Source organism: Dermacentor albipictus, chromosome 7, assembly GCF_038994185.2.
Source record: "Dermacentor albipictus isolate Rhodes 1998 colony chromosome 7, USDA_Dalb.pri_finalv2, whole genome shotgun sequence".
NCBI classification, from domain to species: domain Eukaryota; kingdom Metazoa; phylum Arthropoda; class Arachnida; order Ixodida; family Ixodidae; genus Dermacentor; species Dermacentor albipictus.
The window spans coordinates 11,181,354-11,202,207 of NC_091827.1; the positions used below are offsets into that span (position 1 = coordinate 11,181,354).

A 20,854-nucleotide genomic window follows, 5' to 3' on the forward strand; every position below is an offset into this window, starting at 1 on the left:
GCAATGCTGTAGCTGTGAACTCAGATGTGGGTATTCTAGTACGCTGTACTATCTCAAAACTATACTGTTGTTACTTACTGCTATAATTTAGCGGTTTTATTGCTGCATTCTTCATATATATATATATATATATATATATATATATATATATATATATATTTGAGCCCACTGATCCATCTCGTCGTTTACTTCAGATCTACGCCGGCATACGATCACAAACAGTAAAAACGTACTGCCCTAACAGCGGCATTTGCAAGGACGTGTTCGAAGTCAAAGGAGGGGAAGGCCCCATCAAAGGACTAGGGGTCGTTAACTCGTAAGTGACCGTGTCATTACCTTCACAAATGCCTGGTTTAGTGTATCATTTGCTTCAGTGTACATTGAACTAATTTCCTTCTCACCAACCACGACTCTAGAAATCTTGTCACCTGCGTGAGTTCGGGTCTTCTGAGGGTGTGGGCCCAGGATGGAAGCACTCAGGTATGCTTTAATGCCAGGCCAGGCTTGGACATTCTCTCGGTTTCGTGCCGATCATTGAGTTTTATACTGAGAACACTTGGGGAAATCTGGTGCTAGTGTCTTTGTGCAATGCCAGTTTAGTGCTTCAGCTGGCATGGGTAACTAAGTGATTTGTCTAATGGCACAACTGACTGGTCATTCAGAGAGTGCTTGGGAGCACTACAAAGGTCGTGTAAAACAGCAGCCATGCTTTAATGTAAGCGTAAAGAGTTTGTTTTATTGTTAGTTGCTTATCCACAGAGGGTACACAATCATGGGCTGCATAAACACTGGAGTGCTTGAGTGCGCTCCAGTTTCAACAGCAATAATGAAGACAGGTTATCGCCTACTATACCTTCTTCTCATAATATAGCCTCATAGCCATCTTTCATGACTTTCATAGCATTACAAGAGTGCCCTGAAATGAGTAGTTAAATATAAATGTTACCCTTTTTGTCTTCAAGCAACCTTCTGGTTTCTGTATAATGATGTGATGTGTAATTGTAAATTTGGTCTATGAAAAGCCACAGGGTAGCCTCGGGGTTCGACAGGACTCGCATATCACGGGCTCCTTCCTCAGGGCAGTTCACCTCTGTAGAATGTCGGGAAACACTTGCACCTGTTAGGGTAACTGGTGGCAGTGTGGTTTTGAACCACATCGTCCTGCAGTGAAGTTGGGCACTCAGCCATGAGGCTGCGAGTGCAGTTATATTTTGCAATATAAAAGTATGAGACTTAATGTTAGTTTACATGATGCATACCTTTATCTTTCACATGTGACACACTACTTTTTGGATGCAAATGAAAGCGGTCCTTAAGCCTCTGTAACATTGGCCGCTATATATGAAACAGCATAGAAGCTGTTCTCTTTTATGACTTTTTGAATGAGTGCTTACAACTTGACTTACAGGTGGAGACGGAGGTTGGTGCAGACGTGTATCGGATGCGACAGCACCCTCGAAAAGAGGGAATCGTGGCCACAGGAGGCAAGGAAAATGAGCTCAAGTTGTGGGACCTGGAAAACCTGCAGACACCTGTCTTTATGGCAAAAAATGTGAGTATACTTGGCTTGAGATGGCTGAGTCATTATGTTAAATTTTGAATGCTGTGAGCTATGGTGACTTTTTCTCTCGTCTCTTTCTTCTTTTTTTTTTCCCCCAACAGGTCAAGAATGATTTCCTTGATCTCAGAGTACCAGTCTGGGTTACTGACATGGACTTTATGAATGATTCTGAGAAAATTATTGCCATTACAGGTCACCACCAGGTATGCCTTCTGTCGATCCTTTATATGCTTTACTATGAGTGAAAAAAAGAATATCAGTCTAAGTTGCAGGTTGAATGTCTTGTTGCATGTTTACATTGCTGATGCTGTTAACGCTAAGAAAATGTCTTCTTCCATCCTTCTTGAATGGAGTTTGACAGATTCCTTTGTGACCATGTTATAAATTAAATTGCGTGCATCAACATCTTGAAACTGCACGGTAGGTTATGAGGGAGGATACTGTAAGATTTTGGAATCATTTTGACCTCCTGGGCTTCTTGAATGTGCCCCTAAATTGAAGTGCACCAGCATTTTTACATTTGAACCGCATTTAAATGAGGCTTCCACAGCCATGCAACGAACCCTCCCCATTTCCCTCAAGCTCAGTAGCAGAATGCCATAGGCATTGAGCTGTTGTGATGGGTGGCCATGTAATGTTTCGGCTGTGGACATATTGCCATATGATTTTGAGTATGTTTATGACTATTTTGCCCTCCCCTTCCACCCCCTCTCGCTTAGACTAATTTGGTGTTCCTTTTTTTCGTGGGCTATATCTTAAGGTTCGTGTTTATGATCCAAGCTCTCGGCAGCGGCGGCCTGTCGTAGACTTTGAGTTTGACGAGTATCCCCTGACGTGCCTCTCTCTGACACCGAGACCAGAGTAAGTCCTCTGCAAACAAGAGAACTGCTTCTATTATTCTGGCTAATGATGTGTTTCAGGTGTGCAAACAATGAGAGGGGCGTGTCCTTTTGCAAATCCTCAGTGTTCAAGTGAACATGAGCACCGACGACAGACATCATTCAGCATTGATACCATTGCGTCAGTGATATGTGGTTTCTGTTGCCCATTAATAAGAGAGTGTTTAGGACAGCCCCTCAATTTGGTTGTTTTATTGCTGAGTAAAAGTGGTGTTGAAATACATCCTCGTCTTCTAACTCGCACACCACACCTGTTGCGCATTTTGTGGAGCATACTGCATAAACTTTCAGAACCATAATGCCAGCGAATAATACATGGAAAGCCCATCCTGTTGTAAATAACACGTTATTTATGACAAACGAAAAATCGCATTGAGCTGATAGTACAATCCAGCCTGTTCAGGTGGGTTACCTGAAGAGAGGCAGACATTACTTGTGTGACAGATTGCAATGCTCAGGTGGCTAATTTAAAATATTCCATGATCAACTTTTTAACTGTTCAGTTTAGGGCACCTATTCCAGTTGTGGAATTAAGCCAAGCAGTAGTGAAGCCATGCTTGCTTAGCAGTCGGTCCTTAAAATGTCCTAAAAAATGCATTGGCTTTACAGTCAAGATATCACGAATTGCTTCGTGCTTGCTTTTGGGCAGCTGTTAGCTGAAACGTCAATGTATTTCGTAGCAAATTTAAGGCCAGATATATGAAAGTGGTGCTATACTTACGAATTCTGCTATGCAAACATGGTTTCACTACTACTAAACTTCAATTAATGAAAAAAGAATTTGCGTCTGATGCAACGTTTAATAAGGTTTCACCATGTCAGTTGTACAACTAACTTGACCATAGTATTTCAATCCTGCAACAGAAATTATTTGCATTTTGCTCTATTGCAAGATGCAGTTCTGCAATTTCTTGTATGTAATGTGCAACAACTGTCGTACATCCATTTGTATCATGCGCTGACACTGTCCGACTGTACGGGGCTAGTCAAACAGTGGTTAACACTGCCTTTTTTCTCTGAATTTCATGATGCAGGCAAGTAGTGGTTGGGAACAGCCATGGCCGTGTTGCTCTGCTGGACATCCGCCGCAAGGGGATGGTGCATGTGTACAAGGGAGTGGCGGGTAGCATCCGCTCCGTCTGCTGCCACCCGAGCCTGCCGCTAGTGGCGAGCTGCGGCCTTGACCGTTTTGTTCGAGTCCACGACCTCCACTCCCGCTTGCTCATCACCAAGGTAAGCACTAGTCTCTCAATAGTCATTGCGCAGGTGCACTAGCAGTCTACCTTAGAACATGAGCAAGTCGCAATGAATGAGAATGGGCCTTTGTTCATTTTCGATACCGTCCAGTGTATGCGATGTGAGCGTAATTTCAGCTTTTAAGCCATAACAGACATTAAAGGCTGTAGCAAGCTTAGTAATTAGCAGCTTGACATAGTTGTCAAAAGTATGTAAAAAGCATTCTAGGAGCATTTAAAAGGGGTTTTGCCTTTGCTTTGTCCTCGCTTTTCTTTACAGCTTTCAATTATACTTTGATACCATCCTTGCTGCAGGCCTTCATCCTGACTCTACCTCTTTAAAAAAGCCTAACTGAATTTGTGCAGATAGTACAGTCTTAGACATGCTTGAACGTTGTCACTTTTTCGTCTCTTTTATTATAACCACCTTTTCTTTTTCTCAAGTCTTTAAAATGTGTGCACATTGATTTTACACATGCCTTTGTAACTGCCCAGACTTGCAAGCAGCCGTTTACTATTTATTTTGTGTGCTTTATAAGGAAATAATGTACTGTAGTAAATGGCCCACACCTGCAATGACATCATTCCATTAAGGAAAGTGTGGATGAGGAGGCAGCACTTAAGTACATAAGCAGAGAAGGTTTGTCAATGGGTCACAAAATCTAGTGGCAACCAATATCAGAAGTACACATACTTGTAAGAAGTGTCCAGGCAAGTTTGGCTACTTCTTTTACCAATTAAAGCCATCAAATGAAACTTACTAGGATTGCAAATTTGGCAAGTTGGTGACAATGCATATGCAACAGCGCCACTTAATACAGGGACAGGCAAAAGAACACAGGACATGTGCTTAAGAATGTGAACTTCTTGTAGGTCATGAAGAAGGACAAGTACAGCACATGTACTGTGTTCTTTAGCTTCTTCATGTCTTAAGAGGTGCTGTTGAAGATGGACCACCACATGAAGTACCGCCATCTGAAAAGGGGGAGCAATTGCTCTGCTAAAGTGCAGCTTTTCAAATGAGTTGCACACAAAGTGCTTCACTAACCACACACTATAACAAGAGATTACGAGCAAGGCTGAGAGAGCGGATGCGGTTGAACTCGGTGTAAGAGAACATTCTCCTCAATGGCGTAAAGTAGACAGCACACAGCGACTGGGACACAAAAGGTGTTGCATGTGTTCTGTTCTCTGCTTTGCACCATTAAAAATATGTACAGGAAACCACCAACTTGCCCAGCAATGAGGTATTTCGAGGTGCAAGATAAGCCTGCATGCTTCTCGCTTTGTGTTTGTGCATTACAAGTTGTATTTTCACATGGACTTTGTTCAGCAACTGTTTTGCAATGTTTATGCAGTGCCAGTGGTAACTGGTTGCTTTGCGGCATTCAGTGATGCACAAGTGACAGTAGTGCAATCTGCGTAATGATGCACAAACAAGCAAGCAACACAGAAATAAGGCCAGACAAGGACAAGCTATTCTGTCTGTCCTTACTTCTGAATGTGTGTGTGTGTGCCTATCAACCATGTAGCAGTGTTTCATCAACTAGTCCAATAAGAAGTAACTTCTAAAACATGTACCTTCTATCTGCTTTCATTTAGCTTTATCTGAAGTCTAGGCTCAACTGCCTACTGATGCGAACTGACTTCACAGTTGAAGATGAGGAAGAAAGCAAAGACAAAGAAGAGGCCACAGCTGACGATGATCTCTGGGAAGACATGGAGGAAGTTGACGAAACAGCTGACATTTCGGTGCAAAAGGTCCCCGTGAAGAGAAACCGCGAAGTCACCATCGCCAAGAGCAAAAAGAGGAGAAAATCCAATAAACGGGACGGCTAGTCTGAAAAACGTAGGCACTACTGTTTTGGCTACGCCTTGTAGGTTTTGAGTCTGAAGCTTGCAGCATACTACTGTAGTCTTCTCATGAACCACTGAAAGGAACTCTAAAGAGAAATACTAGATCATTCCTGAGTGATATAGCATTGTTTCAAAACTCTAAACTCTATTTTTATTGATTTCGCAGTAAAAGGTTGATTACCGATGAGAAAACGAAAGTCAAAGTTCAATTATTATTATTTTTTAGATTTTGTGCTGGAACCTCGCATCAGCATGTCAGTGTGGCAACATGGACTTCAAAGTATGTTTTACTATTTGGGCCTCGGTGCCTCAGTAAAAGTTCTTGAAATTTGCTATCTTCAGTCTTTGACCCTTCTAGAATACCGTACAATGTAGTCTGTTTTTACTGATGTCGTTCAAATCCATGATGTCACTTAGGCATGGATTTTCTATGTGGTGCTGCCACGTCTTTCTTTTTTGCTTCTGTTCTGACTTACCAAGCCTCTCCTTGCGATAAGAGCGGCTTTGTTGAAGTCATAGAAAGGCAATTTATAAGTACAGCTCTAATTATTTTTCCCTTACGTGTCCTCAGGCAGCAAATGTAAAGGCACCCAAGTGCTCTAGCTCTACAAACTAAGGTTGTCGAGAGATTCTGCAGGCTTGTTACAAAAATTTATATCCCTGTACTCACACTCCTTTTTGAACGAAGTGTTCAACAGGGTGTAGTCACAACACCTTTGCTAAAGTTTTATGATTCTCTGCACTCACAGTGTGACTTGTGTGCCAAAGGTCCTTGTCGTATTGGACTTTGGGCTGTCTCTTCGCAACAGAATCTCATGAAAATAACTGGGAATTGCACACAGCTGCAGTGCTGGCTACAGGTGCCATTCTCTTGTGTACTGCTTACGTGCGTGTCGTTTGTAGATTATGATTCACCAGCTTGATGAGGTCTCCACTACAAGACACTGCCATAGTGCTTGAAAGTGACCAGCACACATTTATGTGAACTTAAACTGAACGCGTAGCGACTTTTATGATCAGCAAAGACAGTTGCTAGAATTGGCCGCATTTGTAACTAACATAAAATATCACTCCTAGCGTCAACTATCATATTAAGGTCATGTCACAAACAGGACTTTCCTGTTTACTTAATGGGAAACTTGCCTAATAATTGTGCTTGGAAAAGAGAGAGCATGTGTAAAGTCTGGAAGGCCATGCAAAGGAGCTCTGTGAAATGAACGTCTTGGGACAGCTCACCGAGGCATACAAGATGAGAGAAAACAATCCTTCTAAGGAAGAAAAACACACCTGGTGTGTTCCCAACACATCACATACCAAAGCTGAAATTCACTGGTCATTCTGAGCTGGCTTCTTTTTCATGACCACGAATTTTCCCACTGGTCCTATCACAGGAGATTCACATTTTCCACTGATCGTTTGAGACAACTTGCCTGTCTTGCTTGTGGTGCACTGTTTTCCCTTGTTCCACTGTTCAGGTTTGAATTCATCAAACATTTTTTTATAACACGTAGAAGAAAAAAGATTTGCAATTTCGCCCAAAAAGCGAAGCATTTATAGAGATAGCAATGTATTAGATAACCACATGAAGTAAGGTTCGTAGTCTTATTGGCTGATAAACTGCAGTAAGCAATCACTAACTAATTAAACTAACAAGCACAGTGTCACATACATAAAGGAAAGCATGGACAGATCTCGCTCGATAACCGCGAGCAATGGCTGTCACAATGCTGATGTGATGAAGAATGCTGGCCTTGGGGAGCGACCACTTCGGGCTGCCTCTCACTGTCCGACTCTTGACATTACACAACCTCCAACACTAACCGCACGGGAAGAGAGTAGAGCACTGCACAGAACCGGGTTGACCCGAAAGCCCAGGCTTGGCCAGCGCGCCGAGCCATCTGAAGCGTTTTTCCGTAGGCCCGGGCCCGACTAAAGCCTGCTCATTAAAGGGCCTAAGGTGTGCCTTTGAGCTCACACAAACATTATGCATTGCGTGGTCCAAGGCATTCTGTGCCAAGCTGAACTGACACGTGGAAAGAGGTGGCTCTTGTATACTTTTGCAAATAGAAACACAGATGAAATTCAAAATTTTTTTTTCCTTTTCCATAACACAAACATTGTTTCCACGTAAGGAAAAATAAATTACACAAAAGGCCACTCTTTAAACCATTTCCCTGTTAGTGCTTTTGCGATTGCACACTTACAACTCTTAATACCATTATGGTTAAATCTCAGTTTAACGAAGTAGGTGAAATCAGCAATTTGCTGTTATATAGAAATTTCATTGTATTGAAATTTGACCTTTTATGCAAATAAGCACACTCGCTGATAGTTTTTTTTACACGGAATTGGGCCGCAGAATTTTCTGAATTACCAGGGATTTCGTTTATTGAGCTTTAACTACATTTTAGTGCTAAGGCAAGGGGTGTCTCTTTCTACTCATTTGTTTATTTTATGCTGTATGCATGTGAATTCGCATGTTATATATACAGGGTGTCCAGCTAATGGCCAGAGTTTAAAAATATGCGAATGCCAAGTAGCTGGACAGAACCAAGGTAATGTTCTAAGAAAATTGTAGAGCAACATGAAAAACTCTCGATATAGCTTTCTGTTGCTCAATACGTGCTATATAAAAGTGTTTTCCCGAGCATGAAAGAAGCCCGCATATACACAAAAAATTGCCGCATGACTGGCCGCTCGAGGGGCGGGTCTGCGCTCGGTCATGTACCTCCGGGCCTGGGCTTGGTATCACAGGCCCTGGCTGGGCGCAGGCTTCATACAGCGGGCCTGTGCAATGCTCTAGAAGTGAGCGCACATGAAGTGTACAGTCATCTTGGCTCGTCTAGTCTTTGTACCCGCCTAGATCACCTAAAATCCACTGCCATCTAATGACGGAGGAGTGAGCTGAGCTGGCTTTGAAATGCCCTGTTTAAATCCCACTTTCTGGTGGGAGGCCTTAACATCATAATTAACCCAACGAGACATGCAATTCTGTCAAAATGTTTCACTTCCGAGTGCTCCCTCGATGATTCATGTAGATACAGTCGAAGTCGCAGAACATAGACAGACAGGACAGCTTCAACAAAGAGAAATTTTAATTTAGCATTTTTTTCTACTATTTACATTGCTGAAGCTTTTCATGTGCTCTGCTTAGCGCTTCTTGTCTCGGATCCTTCAAAATCGCTTTCCGTTTTTTCTGCTGATGGAAACAGTTGCTCTCGTCGTTCCTGCGGCTTTTGATGGGCTTCTCTGGACGAGGACTCCTTCGCCTGCTCAGATGATGCATCTGAGTCGATATAATTGATGCCAAGTACTTTGCAGCCAGGGATGGCTTCCTCCAGCATTAAGCCAACCAGCTTGAGGTGTTTAATATGAGACAAGTGGCCCAGTGTTATGGTCTTTAACTTCCTGCGAGCCATGGAAGAATGTGCCAAGAGAAACCTCAAGGTGACTCGCGAGGGTGATTCACACCAAGCCATGTGACAGGCAAATGCAAAAAGCCGCTATATGTGATTGTTTTCAATTACGCGTTGTTATGCAAAGGGACAACTTTTAAACTGGAGAGAAACACACACTATACAGCAGACACAGTTTCTGTCCAATTTCAAAGTTGGCCCTTTGAGTAACAGCGCATAATCAAAAACAATGTACTATAACCAATTGGCCCCAATTGCAACCCTGCTTACTAAATGTGAAGCTCTGACTATATTAACATTTCATCTAGGTATTAATTGAATCAACGACATGAATCAAGCATCTAAATAAGTTTTTTGTGCTGCTGCCATAAACAACAGAATTTGTTTTCCTTTTGGAACCTGTTCTTCCAAAACACTCAATTATCCGGACATGTTTTTCACAATCCTCTCCATGTCTAAGAAATCAGTAAGCAACTCGGCACAATTTTTCTGTATTGAAGAAAATTACCGACACATGTAAAACAGAACATCTTGAAGGAGAACTGATATTTTCGGAGTTTTAAGAAACTCTACCACAAGCTTCTAGCACATAAAAAGGTAAAAAAAAAAAAAAAGAGAGCACATAGCTCGCACTGTAACGAAGTGTTGCATGCATTTCTTCTGGCTATGCTAGCTTGTGGCAACTGCAGTGATTGCAGAATGGTGATATGCGTAAGTGCGTCATGCGGTTTAAAACGGTCTCATGACACATCCACCTACAGGTTACTGAAACTGTTTCACAAAGAAAAGCATCACAACAAGTCACTCAGGCTGCTCCGGTGCTTTGCCAATACTTTAAGGTTTTAGAGGGCTTGGACCTACAAAAAGAATGACGAGTAAAAAATATCGCATCGGCCGCAGTTCAACTATGTGACGAATCTGCAGCTCAGCTTCCTTCACACAATTTTAACGAAGCCAGCATCTACGAAAAGTTACCAGGATGTGGTGCCTCACCTCAGCCTGTATAAAACAGCCAAGCCATGCTCTGTGATCTGGGGGCACCCAGATATGTCCAGATGTTCTAAGGTCTCCTTGAACTGGCTTAATCTGTCCAGAAACCAGTCATCAACGTTTGGATTGCCAGCCAGCCGTAGACTCTTCAAACCCTCGAGGCACGCTGAAGACAAGGAAAAAAAAAAAGAAAATGAACACAATAGTTTTGAAACAAGTAGGGGGTATACAATGCATTTAATTCTAATTGCAGGCTATGATTTTTTGTTTTAGATGGGAATGAAAAACGAGTGGTGATCTATTTTTTTTTCAGTAACGCAAATTTTTCAATACTTACTGATATTTGTGACAATGGTATAATTCCTCTTCTGATGCTGAACGTTGGGGGATACATAATGCTTAATGATGACCAACATAGTGAATGCAGCTAGAAGGGAAAACTGTCACTACCTGACAGTGGCAGTGCAACCCATGCAACCCATACATACACATGCCCTCATGGACATACCCATACACAAACAGAAAGGCATTGGTACTGAGTTCAATTCCCAGAAAGCTGAATTTTTGTTAAACTTTTTCAGAAACCTATCTGGGCTTCCTCTGCAGCTTCATGCTAGAGTTGAGTGGGTGACAATTTTCTCTTGAAGAAATTTCCATTACCTTACAGCAGGCCTCTGCAGAACCAATTTGCAGTGAAAACACATTGCACATTCAAGTAACTACATATTCCTACTGAAACGTTTCATATGCACTCCAATAATCACATAATCTTTTCGAACGATTGTTACGAAAATTGCACTGAATGTATGTGGAATGCATATAGATTCTGTAAGAATATACGGAAAGCATATGGAAAATATCAAGTAATTATTGGAATAGCATATGAAATGTTTCAGCAGAGATTTTAAAGGGTTGTCATTAATTTCTTATCAGCCGTCCCACCGAGTGGCTGATAATGGTGATAGGGGGGTGCAGCTTTGTGGGCAGAAAGAATGAAAAATAGAATGGTTACAAAATAGGGTTCCTGATTAGCTACATGCATGTTTTGTTCCAATATGATGGCATCTGAACCTGATAACAGTTGTTACAGCAAGCATCACTTACAGCGCGTGCATAGACAGAGGGACCGAAAGAACAACGAAGAAAAGCTTGTCTTCTTCGTTCTTTCGGTCCCTCTATGTGCGCGCTGTAAGTGTTGTTTGCAATGGAATACCAGCTAGCCCATACACAAACCCTGTTACAGTAAGAGTTGGAACTACAGTGGTTGTTGTAGGAAGTTAGCGTTGTGTACAGTCTCATGGGCCTTCGATGTCTGTGTTGTGCCCACACTACCACAAATTTGGATGTAACTATCAACTAGCCCGTATCACCATTCTTATCGAATCTGTGTTTCACTTTGTTCAGAAATGAGAAAATATTCAGTATTTGGAGGTTGTCTATGTCGGATGTTTTTCTTTGATTAAAAAATTTCTCTACTTGTACACCCCCACTACACACAGTGGCACACTATTCTGATTTAATGTCAGTGGGTACAATGGGGTGAAATGTGCCACGCCCTTTATGCAGTGACATCACGACACTCACTGAGGTTGTCCAAGCCCTCGTAATAGAGCTCAGCATTTGCAGCATCAATGGCTTCGATGACCCAGCCTGGCTCGTACTTTATAGGAAGGCCCATTTCGTCATCCTTTTTCCTCATGAACCACTTGTCCTTGCCATGGAACTTGACAACTGCTCCTCGGAATACAAGGAATGATGCAGCTGCTAGATCAGGGCCCAGGATACCGTGGCGCTCAGCAAAGAATCTGAATGGGCATGAAAATGTGTCGGGAACCCACAGGTTCCATTACACAAGGGGCAGTGGTTGTCCCAAGCACTTAACCTCACTGCTTCCCAAGGCACATGCAGCATACACAGAGAACTACACTGTACAAGTGCTTTCTTCTTATTTAACTGCAGCAACTTAGCTTTGTCCAGTTTGGAAGACAAGTTACAGCCATATCAGGGGCTTCAAGTGTTCCATATCATTTTCCATTAATGTTATCGTTGGCTTGGACACGAGCGAGCTGATGTGACGGATTGCAAGGAAAGACTAGAAAAAAAGAGCGAATGGGTATGTACTATTCACCTTGTGATTTCTGCATTATTCACAAAAACAAATTGGGACAACAGAAAAGGAAGTGCAGAGGATGTAGTTGCGACTCGGCGCTTATCCTGTGTACTTTCATTTCCATTATGCCCGTTTTTTTCTTGTGAGCACTGCAGAAATCACGAGATGGATACAGAAATAAGAATGGAAAATGAAATTAAACATTATAACTAATGGGCCAACGTGCTCATTTCAGTTAGTGCAGCAAAGGTGCAGAAGAATTCTTTCGTGCTAGTTGGCACATGGCTCTTGGGTGCAAGAATTGCAGCGCAAATGGACGGGACAAGAAAAAACTATGTCTATAATAATAATAGTGGTGGCTTCGAGTTAAGGAACTACATCTGCATCGCTTTCGTGTTTCTTGCTTGTCCCATCCATTTGCGTTGCAATTCTCATGCTCAACAACAGCAAAGATAGGCAACCCAGCAATGTTCATATCTCAACCTAACAGAGAGAGACAAGGCTCGCAAATGCTAGAAATCCTGAGAATGAGGCCAACAATGTTTATCTTAGCCTACATGCGAATTTGTGGATCAGTGAAGCCAAATGCTTGCTAGGTTTAGTTTTGAGGCCAACTTGTTCCATAGCTGCTTAGGCGCATATCTGCTCCTCCTAAACAATTTAGTAGGTGGTATCTCGCTAGTTGACATTGTTGATGCACATTTTTATATTTTTGTACAGTTATCCACATTTCGGCATAGTTACCTAAGCCATAAGATGACGACATGGCACCTTATGCAGCTGAAACTGTTATTCAAGAAAAAAATTCACAAAGCATCACACGTAATGCAGTTTCATGGCTTTGAGGCTCCTGTGTCAGAGGCATAGGAATATGTTTGCATAGGAACACAGCACCCAACCTCAGACTTCCAAAACGAGATTGTGCTAGGAGACTCGACCTCATGTTAAAGAATGAGGTCGAGAGAGAATGAAGTCATCAATTCTCACTTGAAGTTGAGGCGAGGTTGAGCTTTGTAAGGTTATTTGCCCACTTCTGTAGCGTGACTCTATTTGAAGCCACAAGTTTAGTTTGCCCACTAAACCAGTAATGTGTATATCGGGACCACTTACACTAGAATCTATACGCAATAGCCCAATAGCAGTAAACTGTGAAAGTGTAACAGCATTTCTGGACTTCCCCTGTCATTACAGATGATATGTGCTTCAGCAGAGCCCGTTTACGGCCGTGTTGGTTAAACATAGTCGTCAGACGAAAGGGCGCGCGGGCGCACACACGCACACACACACACACGCGAGCGCCTGTCGTCGACTTTTTCTTGCGCGTGTAGAACAGTGACCTTCAGAACTTCTCAGTATGGGAGAAAAAAGTGACAACAAAAACACTGTCCACAACACCTCGACGAGAAGTTCAGCGTACGCACTTTTGGCTAGACAGACGCCGCATCTTTTCTCGATACAGCTTGCGCTCGAAGGCAGCTTCCCGCGTGAAGAAGGTCGGCATCTTTTGCAAGGAGGACGCAAAATCGACGCTCAATCCCTTGAAAAACGAGCCCGCCCTTTCGAGCATGTTGGGCGCCGAGTCAGTGGCCACGTAGTCATCACTCATGTTGATGGGCTTCTGTTTCTTCTTACGCTCCCACTCAACGTTTCCACGGCTGCTGAGGCAGCGAGTGCTTCGTAGCGACATGCTCCCGCGGTTCGCCACAACAGCGGAGGTCGCCAGCATGGTGGGAAGACGTCGCAGCATTGTCGGAAACGAGGGTGTCGACGAGGAAATGAGCTCTAGCAAAATCTACATAGCTTCACACCGTAACGCAGCCGTAACGCGGCGATCTAATTTCTCGAAATAAACCGGTCGAATGGTGTCGACGACGCCAAACGACTGGCCGCGGGGCTGACGCTTTTACCAGAGTTTACTCGTAACAATGGCCAGCACCAGCGTGTACGAAAGAGGGTCACTTTCCTGCGAGGGAGCGCGGCTAGAAGGGAATTCACCGGCAAAAATATCAGCAGTAAATTAACCGTAGGAATAGCTCCATGTCACAACACATGGCTCATATCGTGTCGTGGTTTACACATGGTTTATACCAAAATTTACACGCCAAGGACGGACGTCGAAATAGCGGTGCATGCTGGCGTAGCCGGCCCTGGCCGGCTGTCAAGTCGTTTTTTGACTTCACCTTAAGAATAAAAATATCCGCAAATAATGTTGCAAAATAACTTTATAACAACACATAAAATTGTCAGAGTTATTAAAAGCAAATAATAAAAAGAACCCAAAACATTTTTATTGAACACGTGTAGCTAGCCGTTTCAGACTGCGAGTGGGAGCTTTGGCAAGTTTATAATTGTTATTTTTCACGAATAAAATTATGTATTTAATCAGCAGACTTATTTACGAGATCAAATGGAGCCTAATGCAGACATAGCATGTGTTTTTCGCGGGCGTTAAAGCAACTGCTGCGAGATACCAGCTTCTACGTCGTTGCGATAAGCTCGAAGGAATTGTTAAAATTCCATCCGATTACGCCTTCGTGTTTCGACGTAAAGCGCAGTGCTGTCATCGAATAGAGTTGTAAAAGCGTCCAATCCCCAGCAGACACGAGTTGTAACACCAGCCGTCACCCCAGAGCTTTTAATGTTTTTCTTGTGTTTAGTTCATATCTGGCCATCTAGCGTAGCGGAGTGAAAGCTGCCAGCAGACGTAAAAATCATGTAATTTTGGAGGTCCGCAAGCGTCACACAAACTGAACGGCAAAATGCGGGCATTCCTATTAACTCTTGGTAGTGTAGTACTAACTACTGCAGTTATCGGTAATGCTTATTACCAGAAGAAACAGTTCTATCCCTCTGTGGTCTATTTAACCAAGTCAAATCCCAGCATGGCGGTGAGTTCTGTTGATCTACGTAAGCCTTTGCGCGAATGTTTTCGCATAGTTGTCTGCGACTTTGAAAAGTCAACAGGTCGGCATGCGAGGGAAAAAAATATGTTGCGTCGATTCCGTGTGTTGGGTTACTTGCAGCGGCGTCTTGAGGACTGACTAGCCTGCGAGTGAACGTGTCCGCTATTATTTTTGCCAGCTGTTCGTGCATGGTTGACGAGTTGTTTACAGAGAAGTCTTCGACGCGACAAGCGTTCTGACGGCACACGGGCACGCCTAGAATCGTACACGAACTATTGCAGTTGTGTGGCTGCACGGCATAATGTGTGGCGATGTTCCCCGAGCGTTTTGAGAAGCGAGTGATCGAGCTGGATCGTCGCGCTGCAGCCGTCAGTAGGTGTGTAGTTTTGGCAAAGACAAATAGGTCAGCTGTTGACCGGCGCAGCGACGTTCGCGTAGTTGCTTCTTAGTTTTACTGGTCGAATGACGAAAAAATGTCCTCCACGGGAAACCTGTTGCTGGCGACGAGGAGGAACACAGCCCCTGCCATGAAGTGTCGTCTTTGTCGCAAAAAAAACCTTCACCACAATCGATCAAACTTAGTTACGTGCACGAGTCAACATTTTCGGTTCAGGTGTTTTAACGAACGGCTAACGTTTTCTGCCTCAATCGCTTTGAAGAGGTGTGTCGCATAACCTGCAGACGCCATCGCAGCGTCCGATTGCTTTGAACGAAACTCCCGTGTGCCTTGATTAAAGCTCTCGGACGCCCCACCTTGCCTTTTGCATTGCCTTATCTGCACTGTGAAGTAATAGCGAGATTGTGTATTGGTAGGAAGCCACATAGCATTGAGTTGCCAGATATGACGTCAATTGCTTAAGCGGCACACTTTTTTTCTTTCTTTTAGGTGGGGGGATTGTAGAGGGTGGAGAGCAAGTGACTCTCAGGACAGGGGTACTGCATCACCCTTTCATCGCAGAAAACTAAATGCGTGACGTCAGCCGGATTGTAAAGTCCTGCCTTCAGTAATTTTATTTAACCTCAGATAGGCTTTCACTTTCGTTGGTGGGTGTTGCAGGACTGACATGTGCTACTTTCAAGGTGGCTATGCATATTGTGTAATACAGCCAGGAAGCTTGCACATTATAACGTGGTCTACAAAGCAGGAGCTCGGGGCCCAACTATATGTTACCACTACAAGTCCAACACTTCTAATTGAGCCAGAAAAAATGTGAAAACATGGTCACTATTTCTGGGCAACATTATTCAGACTGATGACTGCAAAATGTAGCTGAAAAGAATACGCACACTCTTATCAGATCAAATTGTGGGATTTAATGTCTCAAAGCAAAACACAGGCCATGAGGTACACCATACTGACGGACTTTGGATTAATTTTGATCATGCGGGGGTTCTTTTAATGTGCACCTAAATCTAAGTACAAGAGTGTTTTAACATTGCGACCCTTGTTGGAATAAGATGGCTAGGAATTAAACCTGCGACCTTGTGCTCAGCTGTAGAATGCCATACACTGTCATCCGTGCCTCCTTCACGCACTGTGAGCTTTCACAACCACGGTTGTCGTGGGCAACTTTTAAAGCGTAAACCATGAATACTTGAGCATTTAGGCAGGGACGGAACATTTTTGCCCACGCCCTTGCCGGGATGTAATTTCAGAAGGACATGCCTTCCGAGACATCTCAGTCCTGGCTTCTGTGGCAGAGCTCTAGTTTGAGTGAGTTGGTCAGACATGCTGGAACAAGGAATAAGGTGCAAAAGAATATGGACTAAGGAATGCAGAGTAACATGCACTCGTATTCTCAACTTGTGTTCCTTCGTCCCTGTGTTTTAACACTATATGACTTGTTTTAGCTGACTCCTGTGGCTATTGGCAAAGACATATAATCCAGCAGTGAAGGAAAACTGCGGAGTGGAAATTTAACTGGGAACAGTAATAAAACATAGAGCCTAGTGTATGAGCCTTAAATTCCTCGTAGGAACATATTAAAGTGCCTCTAATGCAATGGTATTGTATGCTTGTACTCAGTCTTGTGGGAGGAGGAGGAACTTTATTATTGCAGAAACCATTGCGCAGGTTATTCCTGGGTGGTCCCCTCTGACAAGACTCCACTTGCGATCGCGGCTCGCCGGGCCTGGTCGAGGGTCGCCAGTTGGCTTCGCAGTCTTGTGGGGCCACCCACAGCAGTATTGATTCAAAGCAGTGAAAAAGCATGTTTAGTATCTTGCAATTCTACTTCATGCTGCTATTGGCTTTTGAGTCTATATAGCAATGTCCTCATTCTACACAATATTTCGTTAACATTGGAAATGCTACAAATGAATTTAGAGGAGTATGTGCATGTTATTTAATTGATGTTCAGTATTCTAATTCGATGTCGTTTCACTTTACTTTTTTGACAAGTTTCACTCTGACATTTTTAGTGGAAACGAAAATCATGTCTGTCATATATTAACCAGACTAAAGAAATATCTGGGCTTGCTTCAGCGGAAAACTTGAAGTTGACAAAAATGTTGCATGATGCATCCAGTTGCTTCAATTGAGTTTATGCAGTCCATAGGTCTGCAATCAAAATTGTGCACCGCAGGCTTTCAAAGCCATCCTCAATTATTCGATCCTATAGTCTCATAATTTTAGTGACCACAGTTCCCTATTTTACTTAATTTGCTGGTAGATTTTTGTAGAAAAACATTTACGAAGACAGATCGGTTGTTGCATTCAGCATCTTATGATAATCCCATCATTACGTGCCATTTATTCTTGCACGGGGTCAATGCAAATGTTGTCATTGCTAATGTGGGTTATCATTCTATGCGATTTATTTTTACATGTAACGTTATTATGAATGAACTGATCTGTATACGGAGTGTTTTCTTTAGACCATACAGAATTTTTCAAGATCGCCTGTAGCAGATAGCATAATTGTAGTCCTTGAGCTGGATTACTGCAACTAGCGGACATTACTTGCGTGAGAAGTCAAATTGCACAATCAACTAATCAACAAAGCTTCTCTGATTATTTTTAATTAATTACTTTACAGTGCATATTGCAATTTACAGACTGTAGCTGGTGAGATTGCAAGGCACATCCACTTGGAATTCTAAGGATTGCACAGGTTTCGAGATATGTGCCTTGAAACGTGCTGTAAAAATTCTCCTTACTTATTTAACAAACCACTGTTTCGTGCATTGAAGTACAAAAGTAACTGGAATGCCCATCTATTTCGTCGCACACTTAGGTAGTGAATATCTTGAAACTGTGGTCATTCCAAAAATGTGTTCTAAGTAGATATGCTTTGCAAGCTCATTGCCTGCATTTAGCAAATTGCAATATGTACCGTAAGATAATTAAGAAGCATATTAATGAATTCTTGTTAATTACTTGGTTATAAATTGTTATGTCTCGTGGAAGTAATTTCCACCTCTTTGAGTAATCAAGCTCAATAACTAAAATTGTGCTATCTGCCACAGATGGTTAAAAAGAAAATTGTGTGGTCTAAAAAAAAAGATGCCCGGTATAGGTAGGGACAGCATGGATGGCATGCATACTCAGGCGAAATTGTTAGTTGTAAATTTAGGCGTGAATAAATATTGGTTTTAGTTCTTGTGAAAGCACATAACCAAAATCTTCAATTTCGTGTTAGGTAACGTGTTTGGGAAGAGCTTTCAAAGTAAGGACCGTGTCAGCGTGTAGGCTGTTAATTTTTCATAATACTTATTTATGTTTGCTTCCCTTGCAGATCATTTACCTCCAAGCATTTGTGTTCGTGATTCTCATGGGAAAGTTAATGCGAAAAGTTTTCTTTGGACAGCTGCGAGCAGCTGAAATGGAGGCAAGCATGGAATCCTGCCAGCTATTCCGAGCAGAGCAGCATGGTGATGATGTTACTTGAGCGTGTCCAACTTTTCCCTTCCAGCACCTTATTGAGAGGTCATGGTATGCCGTCACGGAGACATGCTTGGCCTTCACCGTCTTCAGAGATGACTTCAGCCCCAAATTCGTGGCACTATTTACACTCCTGCTCTTCCTTAAGTGTTTCCACTGGCTAGCTGAGGACAGAGTCGATTACGTAAGCTATACTCTACCTCTCAATTAACTCATTAATCTTGTTGTAAAACGCTGTCTTGAAGAGGTCAACCCTATGAAAGGTTGTGTCCTGCGTCTGAGCTTGAGTGATGTATTCTGCTTCCAGATGGAGCGAAGTCCTGTCATATCCTATCTCTTCCATGTAAGGGTCATCGGTAAGTATGAGATGAAAGATCTCTGCCTTATAGCTCTTGGTGCTTAGTCAAGTTGCATAAAATTTGATGAAGTCTTGGCTATGGCACTGTGCTGTCTGCAGTGGTAAAGCTAGGCTCAACACTTATCTGCAAAACTCGTCTTGTCCTCCTCTTGTGCTTTGGCAGCGTTGCTCTTGCTTCTGGGTTTCCTGGACTATGCATTTGTCGCCCATGCGTACCATACCACTCTCACCAAAGGGGCATCTGTGCAGGTCGTCTTTGGCTTTGAGGTAAGCCCAGGTCCTGTATGCTGTGGTCAAATTGTTTATAGCTGTTTGCTGTGGGTATGCAGGGATTTGATTTTTTGTGCAGCTGCATATTCCGATCACTACAGGAACTTGAGCAATATGTGAGAAGTGTTACTAGCAGTATTGTTTGCTGATGGCCAATGAAGGTGCTCTCAATTTCTGTTCGTAATGCTGTGTGCTTCGAGGTCTCATTTGTAGTGGAATGACAGTTGCTTTCACTTGTTCTAGTACTTGTTTTAAAGGGACAACTAGTATGGGTGCTTCACGCTGTTGATGTGTCCATCTATATGCTGTACCAAAAAAAAATCGCGCCTTCTTGGGAACAACAAAATAAATATCGCCGAAAAGAAGGCACTATTTAGGTTCAGGTAGATCCCCACTGAGGTCATCATTGTTGTAATCATCCTAGTTCAGCTAGCTGCCACTGTGTTGGGTACACTTGAAGACTGCCATTAAATTCCTTTGAGCTTTTTGTTATCCTAGCTGACTAGTTGAGCCAAAGTGTCATAAGCAACAGAGTAGCAGAGAAGGTAATATGAGTGAGTACTTGCATCACTTCTGACTCTTGATTGCATCAGCGATTGCATGGTGCTGCCCTGTCCCCTTGTGCTTTACTTACGAAACAATCCTTTAAAATTCCAAGTGCCAGCTTAGGCCACATAAGAATTGAAAGCTGTTAAGGTCATTGATCGGATCAGACTTGAAAACTTACCACCCTCATGATTGTTCAGCCTATTTAGATTTCATATTTAATTACTTATTATTGATCATTGCTTCTTCTTGTCTTAGCTGTTCACTTTTTATGGCAGTGTCTGTATGCCTGCTGTTGGCTCAATGTCTGAAAAAGTGTAAATCCCAGATTGCAAGTATTTTCTGTTGTAAGCTTATAACTGTCTAGTATACTTTGTAGAGGTACCCTGATGGTTTGCATGCTATTTTGTTTCAGTATGCCATCCTCCTGAGCATAGTGGCCAACATCTACGTCAAGTACTTCTTGCACACAATGGACCTGCATAGTGAAAATCCTTGGGAAAATAAAGCTGTTTACCTACTGTACACGGAGCTCATCATCAGTAAGGCACACCTACCTTCATTAATAATGTGTAGTACTTTCCTAGGTTTCGGGGCAAAATAAACAAATAGTACGAGGAAAGCATGTAGGGCGCGTATGCAGGAAGTACACAGTGCATGTCTCATGTACTTTCCTTGTCCGTTATACAACTGTGAGCATGGCACAAACTTCAACAGGAAATTACTTGTACCCTATCAGATGCTCTGACAGGTTTCAGCATGTGCACATCAGAGAGTTGGGGAATTATTCATACAAGTGATATAAGTGAAAGGCTATACTGCTGAA

At 42.7% G+C, this 20,854-nt stretch overlaps 2 protein-coding genes across 2 annotated transcripts in view; one reads left to right on the forward strand and one right to left on the reverse strand.

Annotated features, from left to right (window-relative positions):
• Positions 1–20,854, forward strand: part of LOC135904390 (E3 ubiquitin-protein ligase synoviolin B-like) — a 35,797-nt gene that overhangs the window by 509 nt on the left and 14,434 nt on the right. The window contains exons 3-15 of the mRNA XM_065435120.2: positions 195–316; positions 417–480; positions 1,409–1,552; positions 1,663–1,764; positions 2,322–2,422; positions 3,495–3,693; positions 5,298–5,529; positions 14,778–14,956; positions 18,709–18,801; positions 18,886–19,038; positions 19,162–19,210; positions 19,376–19,479; positions 20,444–20,570. Coding sequence (XP_065291192.2) covers positions 195–316; positions 417–480; positions 1,409–1,552; positions 1,663–1,764; positions 2,322–2,422; positions 3,495–3,693; positions 5,298–5,529; positions 14,778–14,956; positions 18,709–18,801; positions 18,886–19,038; positions 19,162–19,210; positions 19,376–19,479; positions 20,444–20,570 — 1,669 coding nt within the window. The remainder of the gene's footprint in view (positions 1–194; positions 317–416; positions 481–1,408; positions 1,553–1,662; positions 1,765–2,321; positions 2,423–3,494; positions 3,694–5,297; positions 5,530–14,777; positions 14,957–18,708; positions 18,802–18,885; positions 19,039–19,161; positions 19,211–19,375; positions 19,480–20,443; positions 20,571–20,854) is intronic.
• Positions 8,630–14,188, reverse strand: LOC135904389 (distal membrane-arm assembly complex protein 2). Its single transcript, XM_065435119.2, has 4 exons — positions 13,490–14,188; positions 11,543–11,763; positions 9,962–10,124; positions 8,630–8,960 (listed from the first exon to the last, which is right to left on the reverse strand). Exons 1-4 carry the CDS (start codon positions 13,813–13,815, stop codon positions 8,690–8,692), a joined length of 981 nt encoding a protein of 326 aa, XP_065291191.2. The 5' UTR covers positions 13,816–14,188; the 3' UTR covers positions 8,630–8,689.

Bases quoted from the DNA above. Each gene is read 5' to 3' on its own strand.
- LOC135904389 (XM_065435119.2), bottom strand. From the start codon at position 13,815: ATGCTGCGACGTCTTCCCACCATGCTGGCGACCTCCGCTGTTGTGGCG. The intron at 11,764-13,489 runs GTGCGTACGCTG...ATGCCCATTCAG, and splicing joins CGGCGTCTGTCTAGCCAAAA to ATTCTTTGCTGAGCGCCACG. The intron at 8,961-9,961 runs GTGAGGCACCAC...CATGGCTCGCAG, and splicing joins GCTGTTTTATACAGGCTGAG to GAAGTTAAAGACCATAACAC.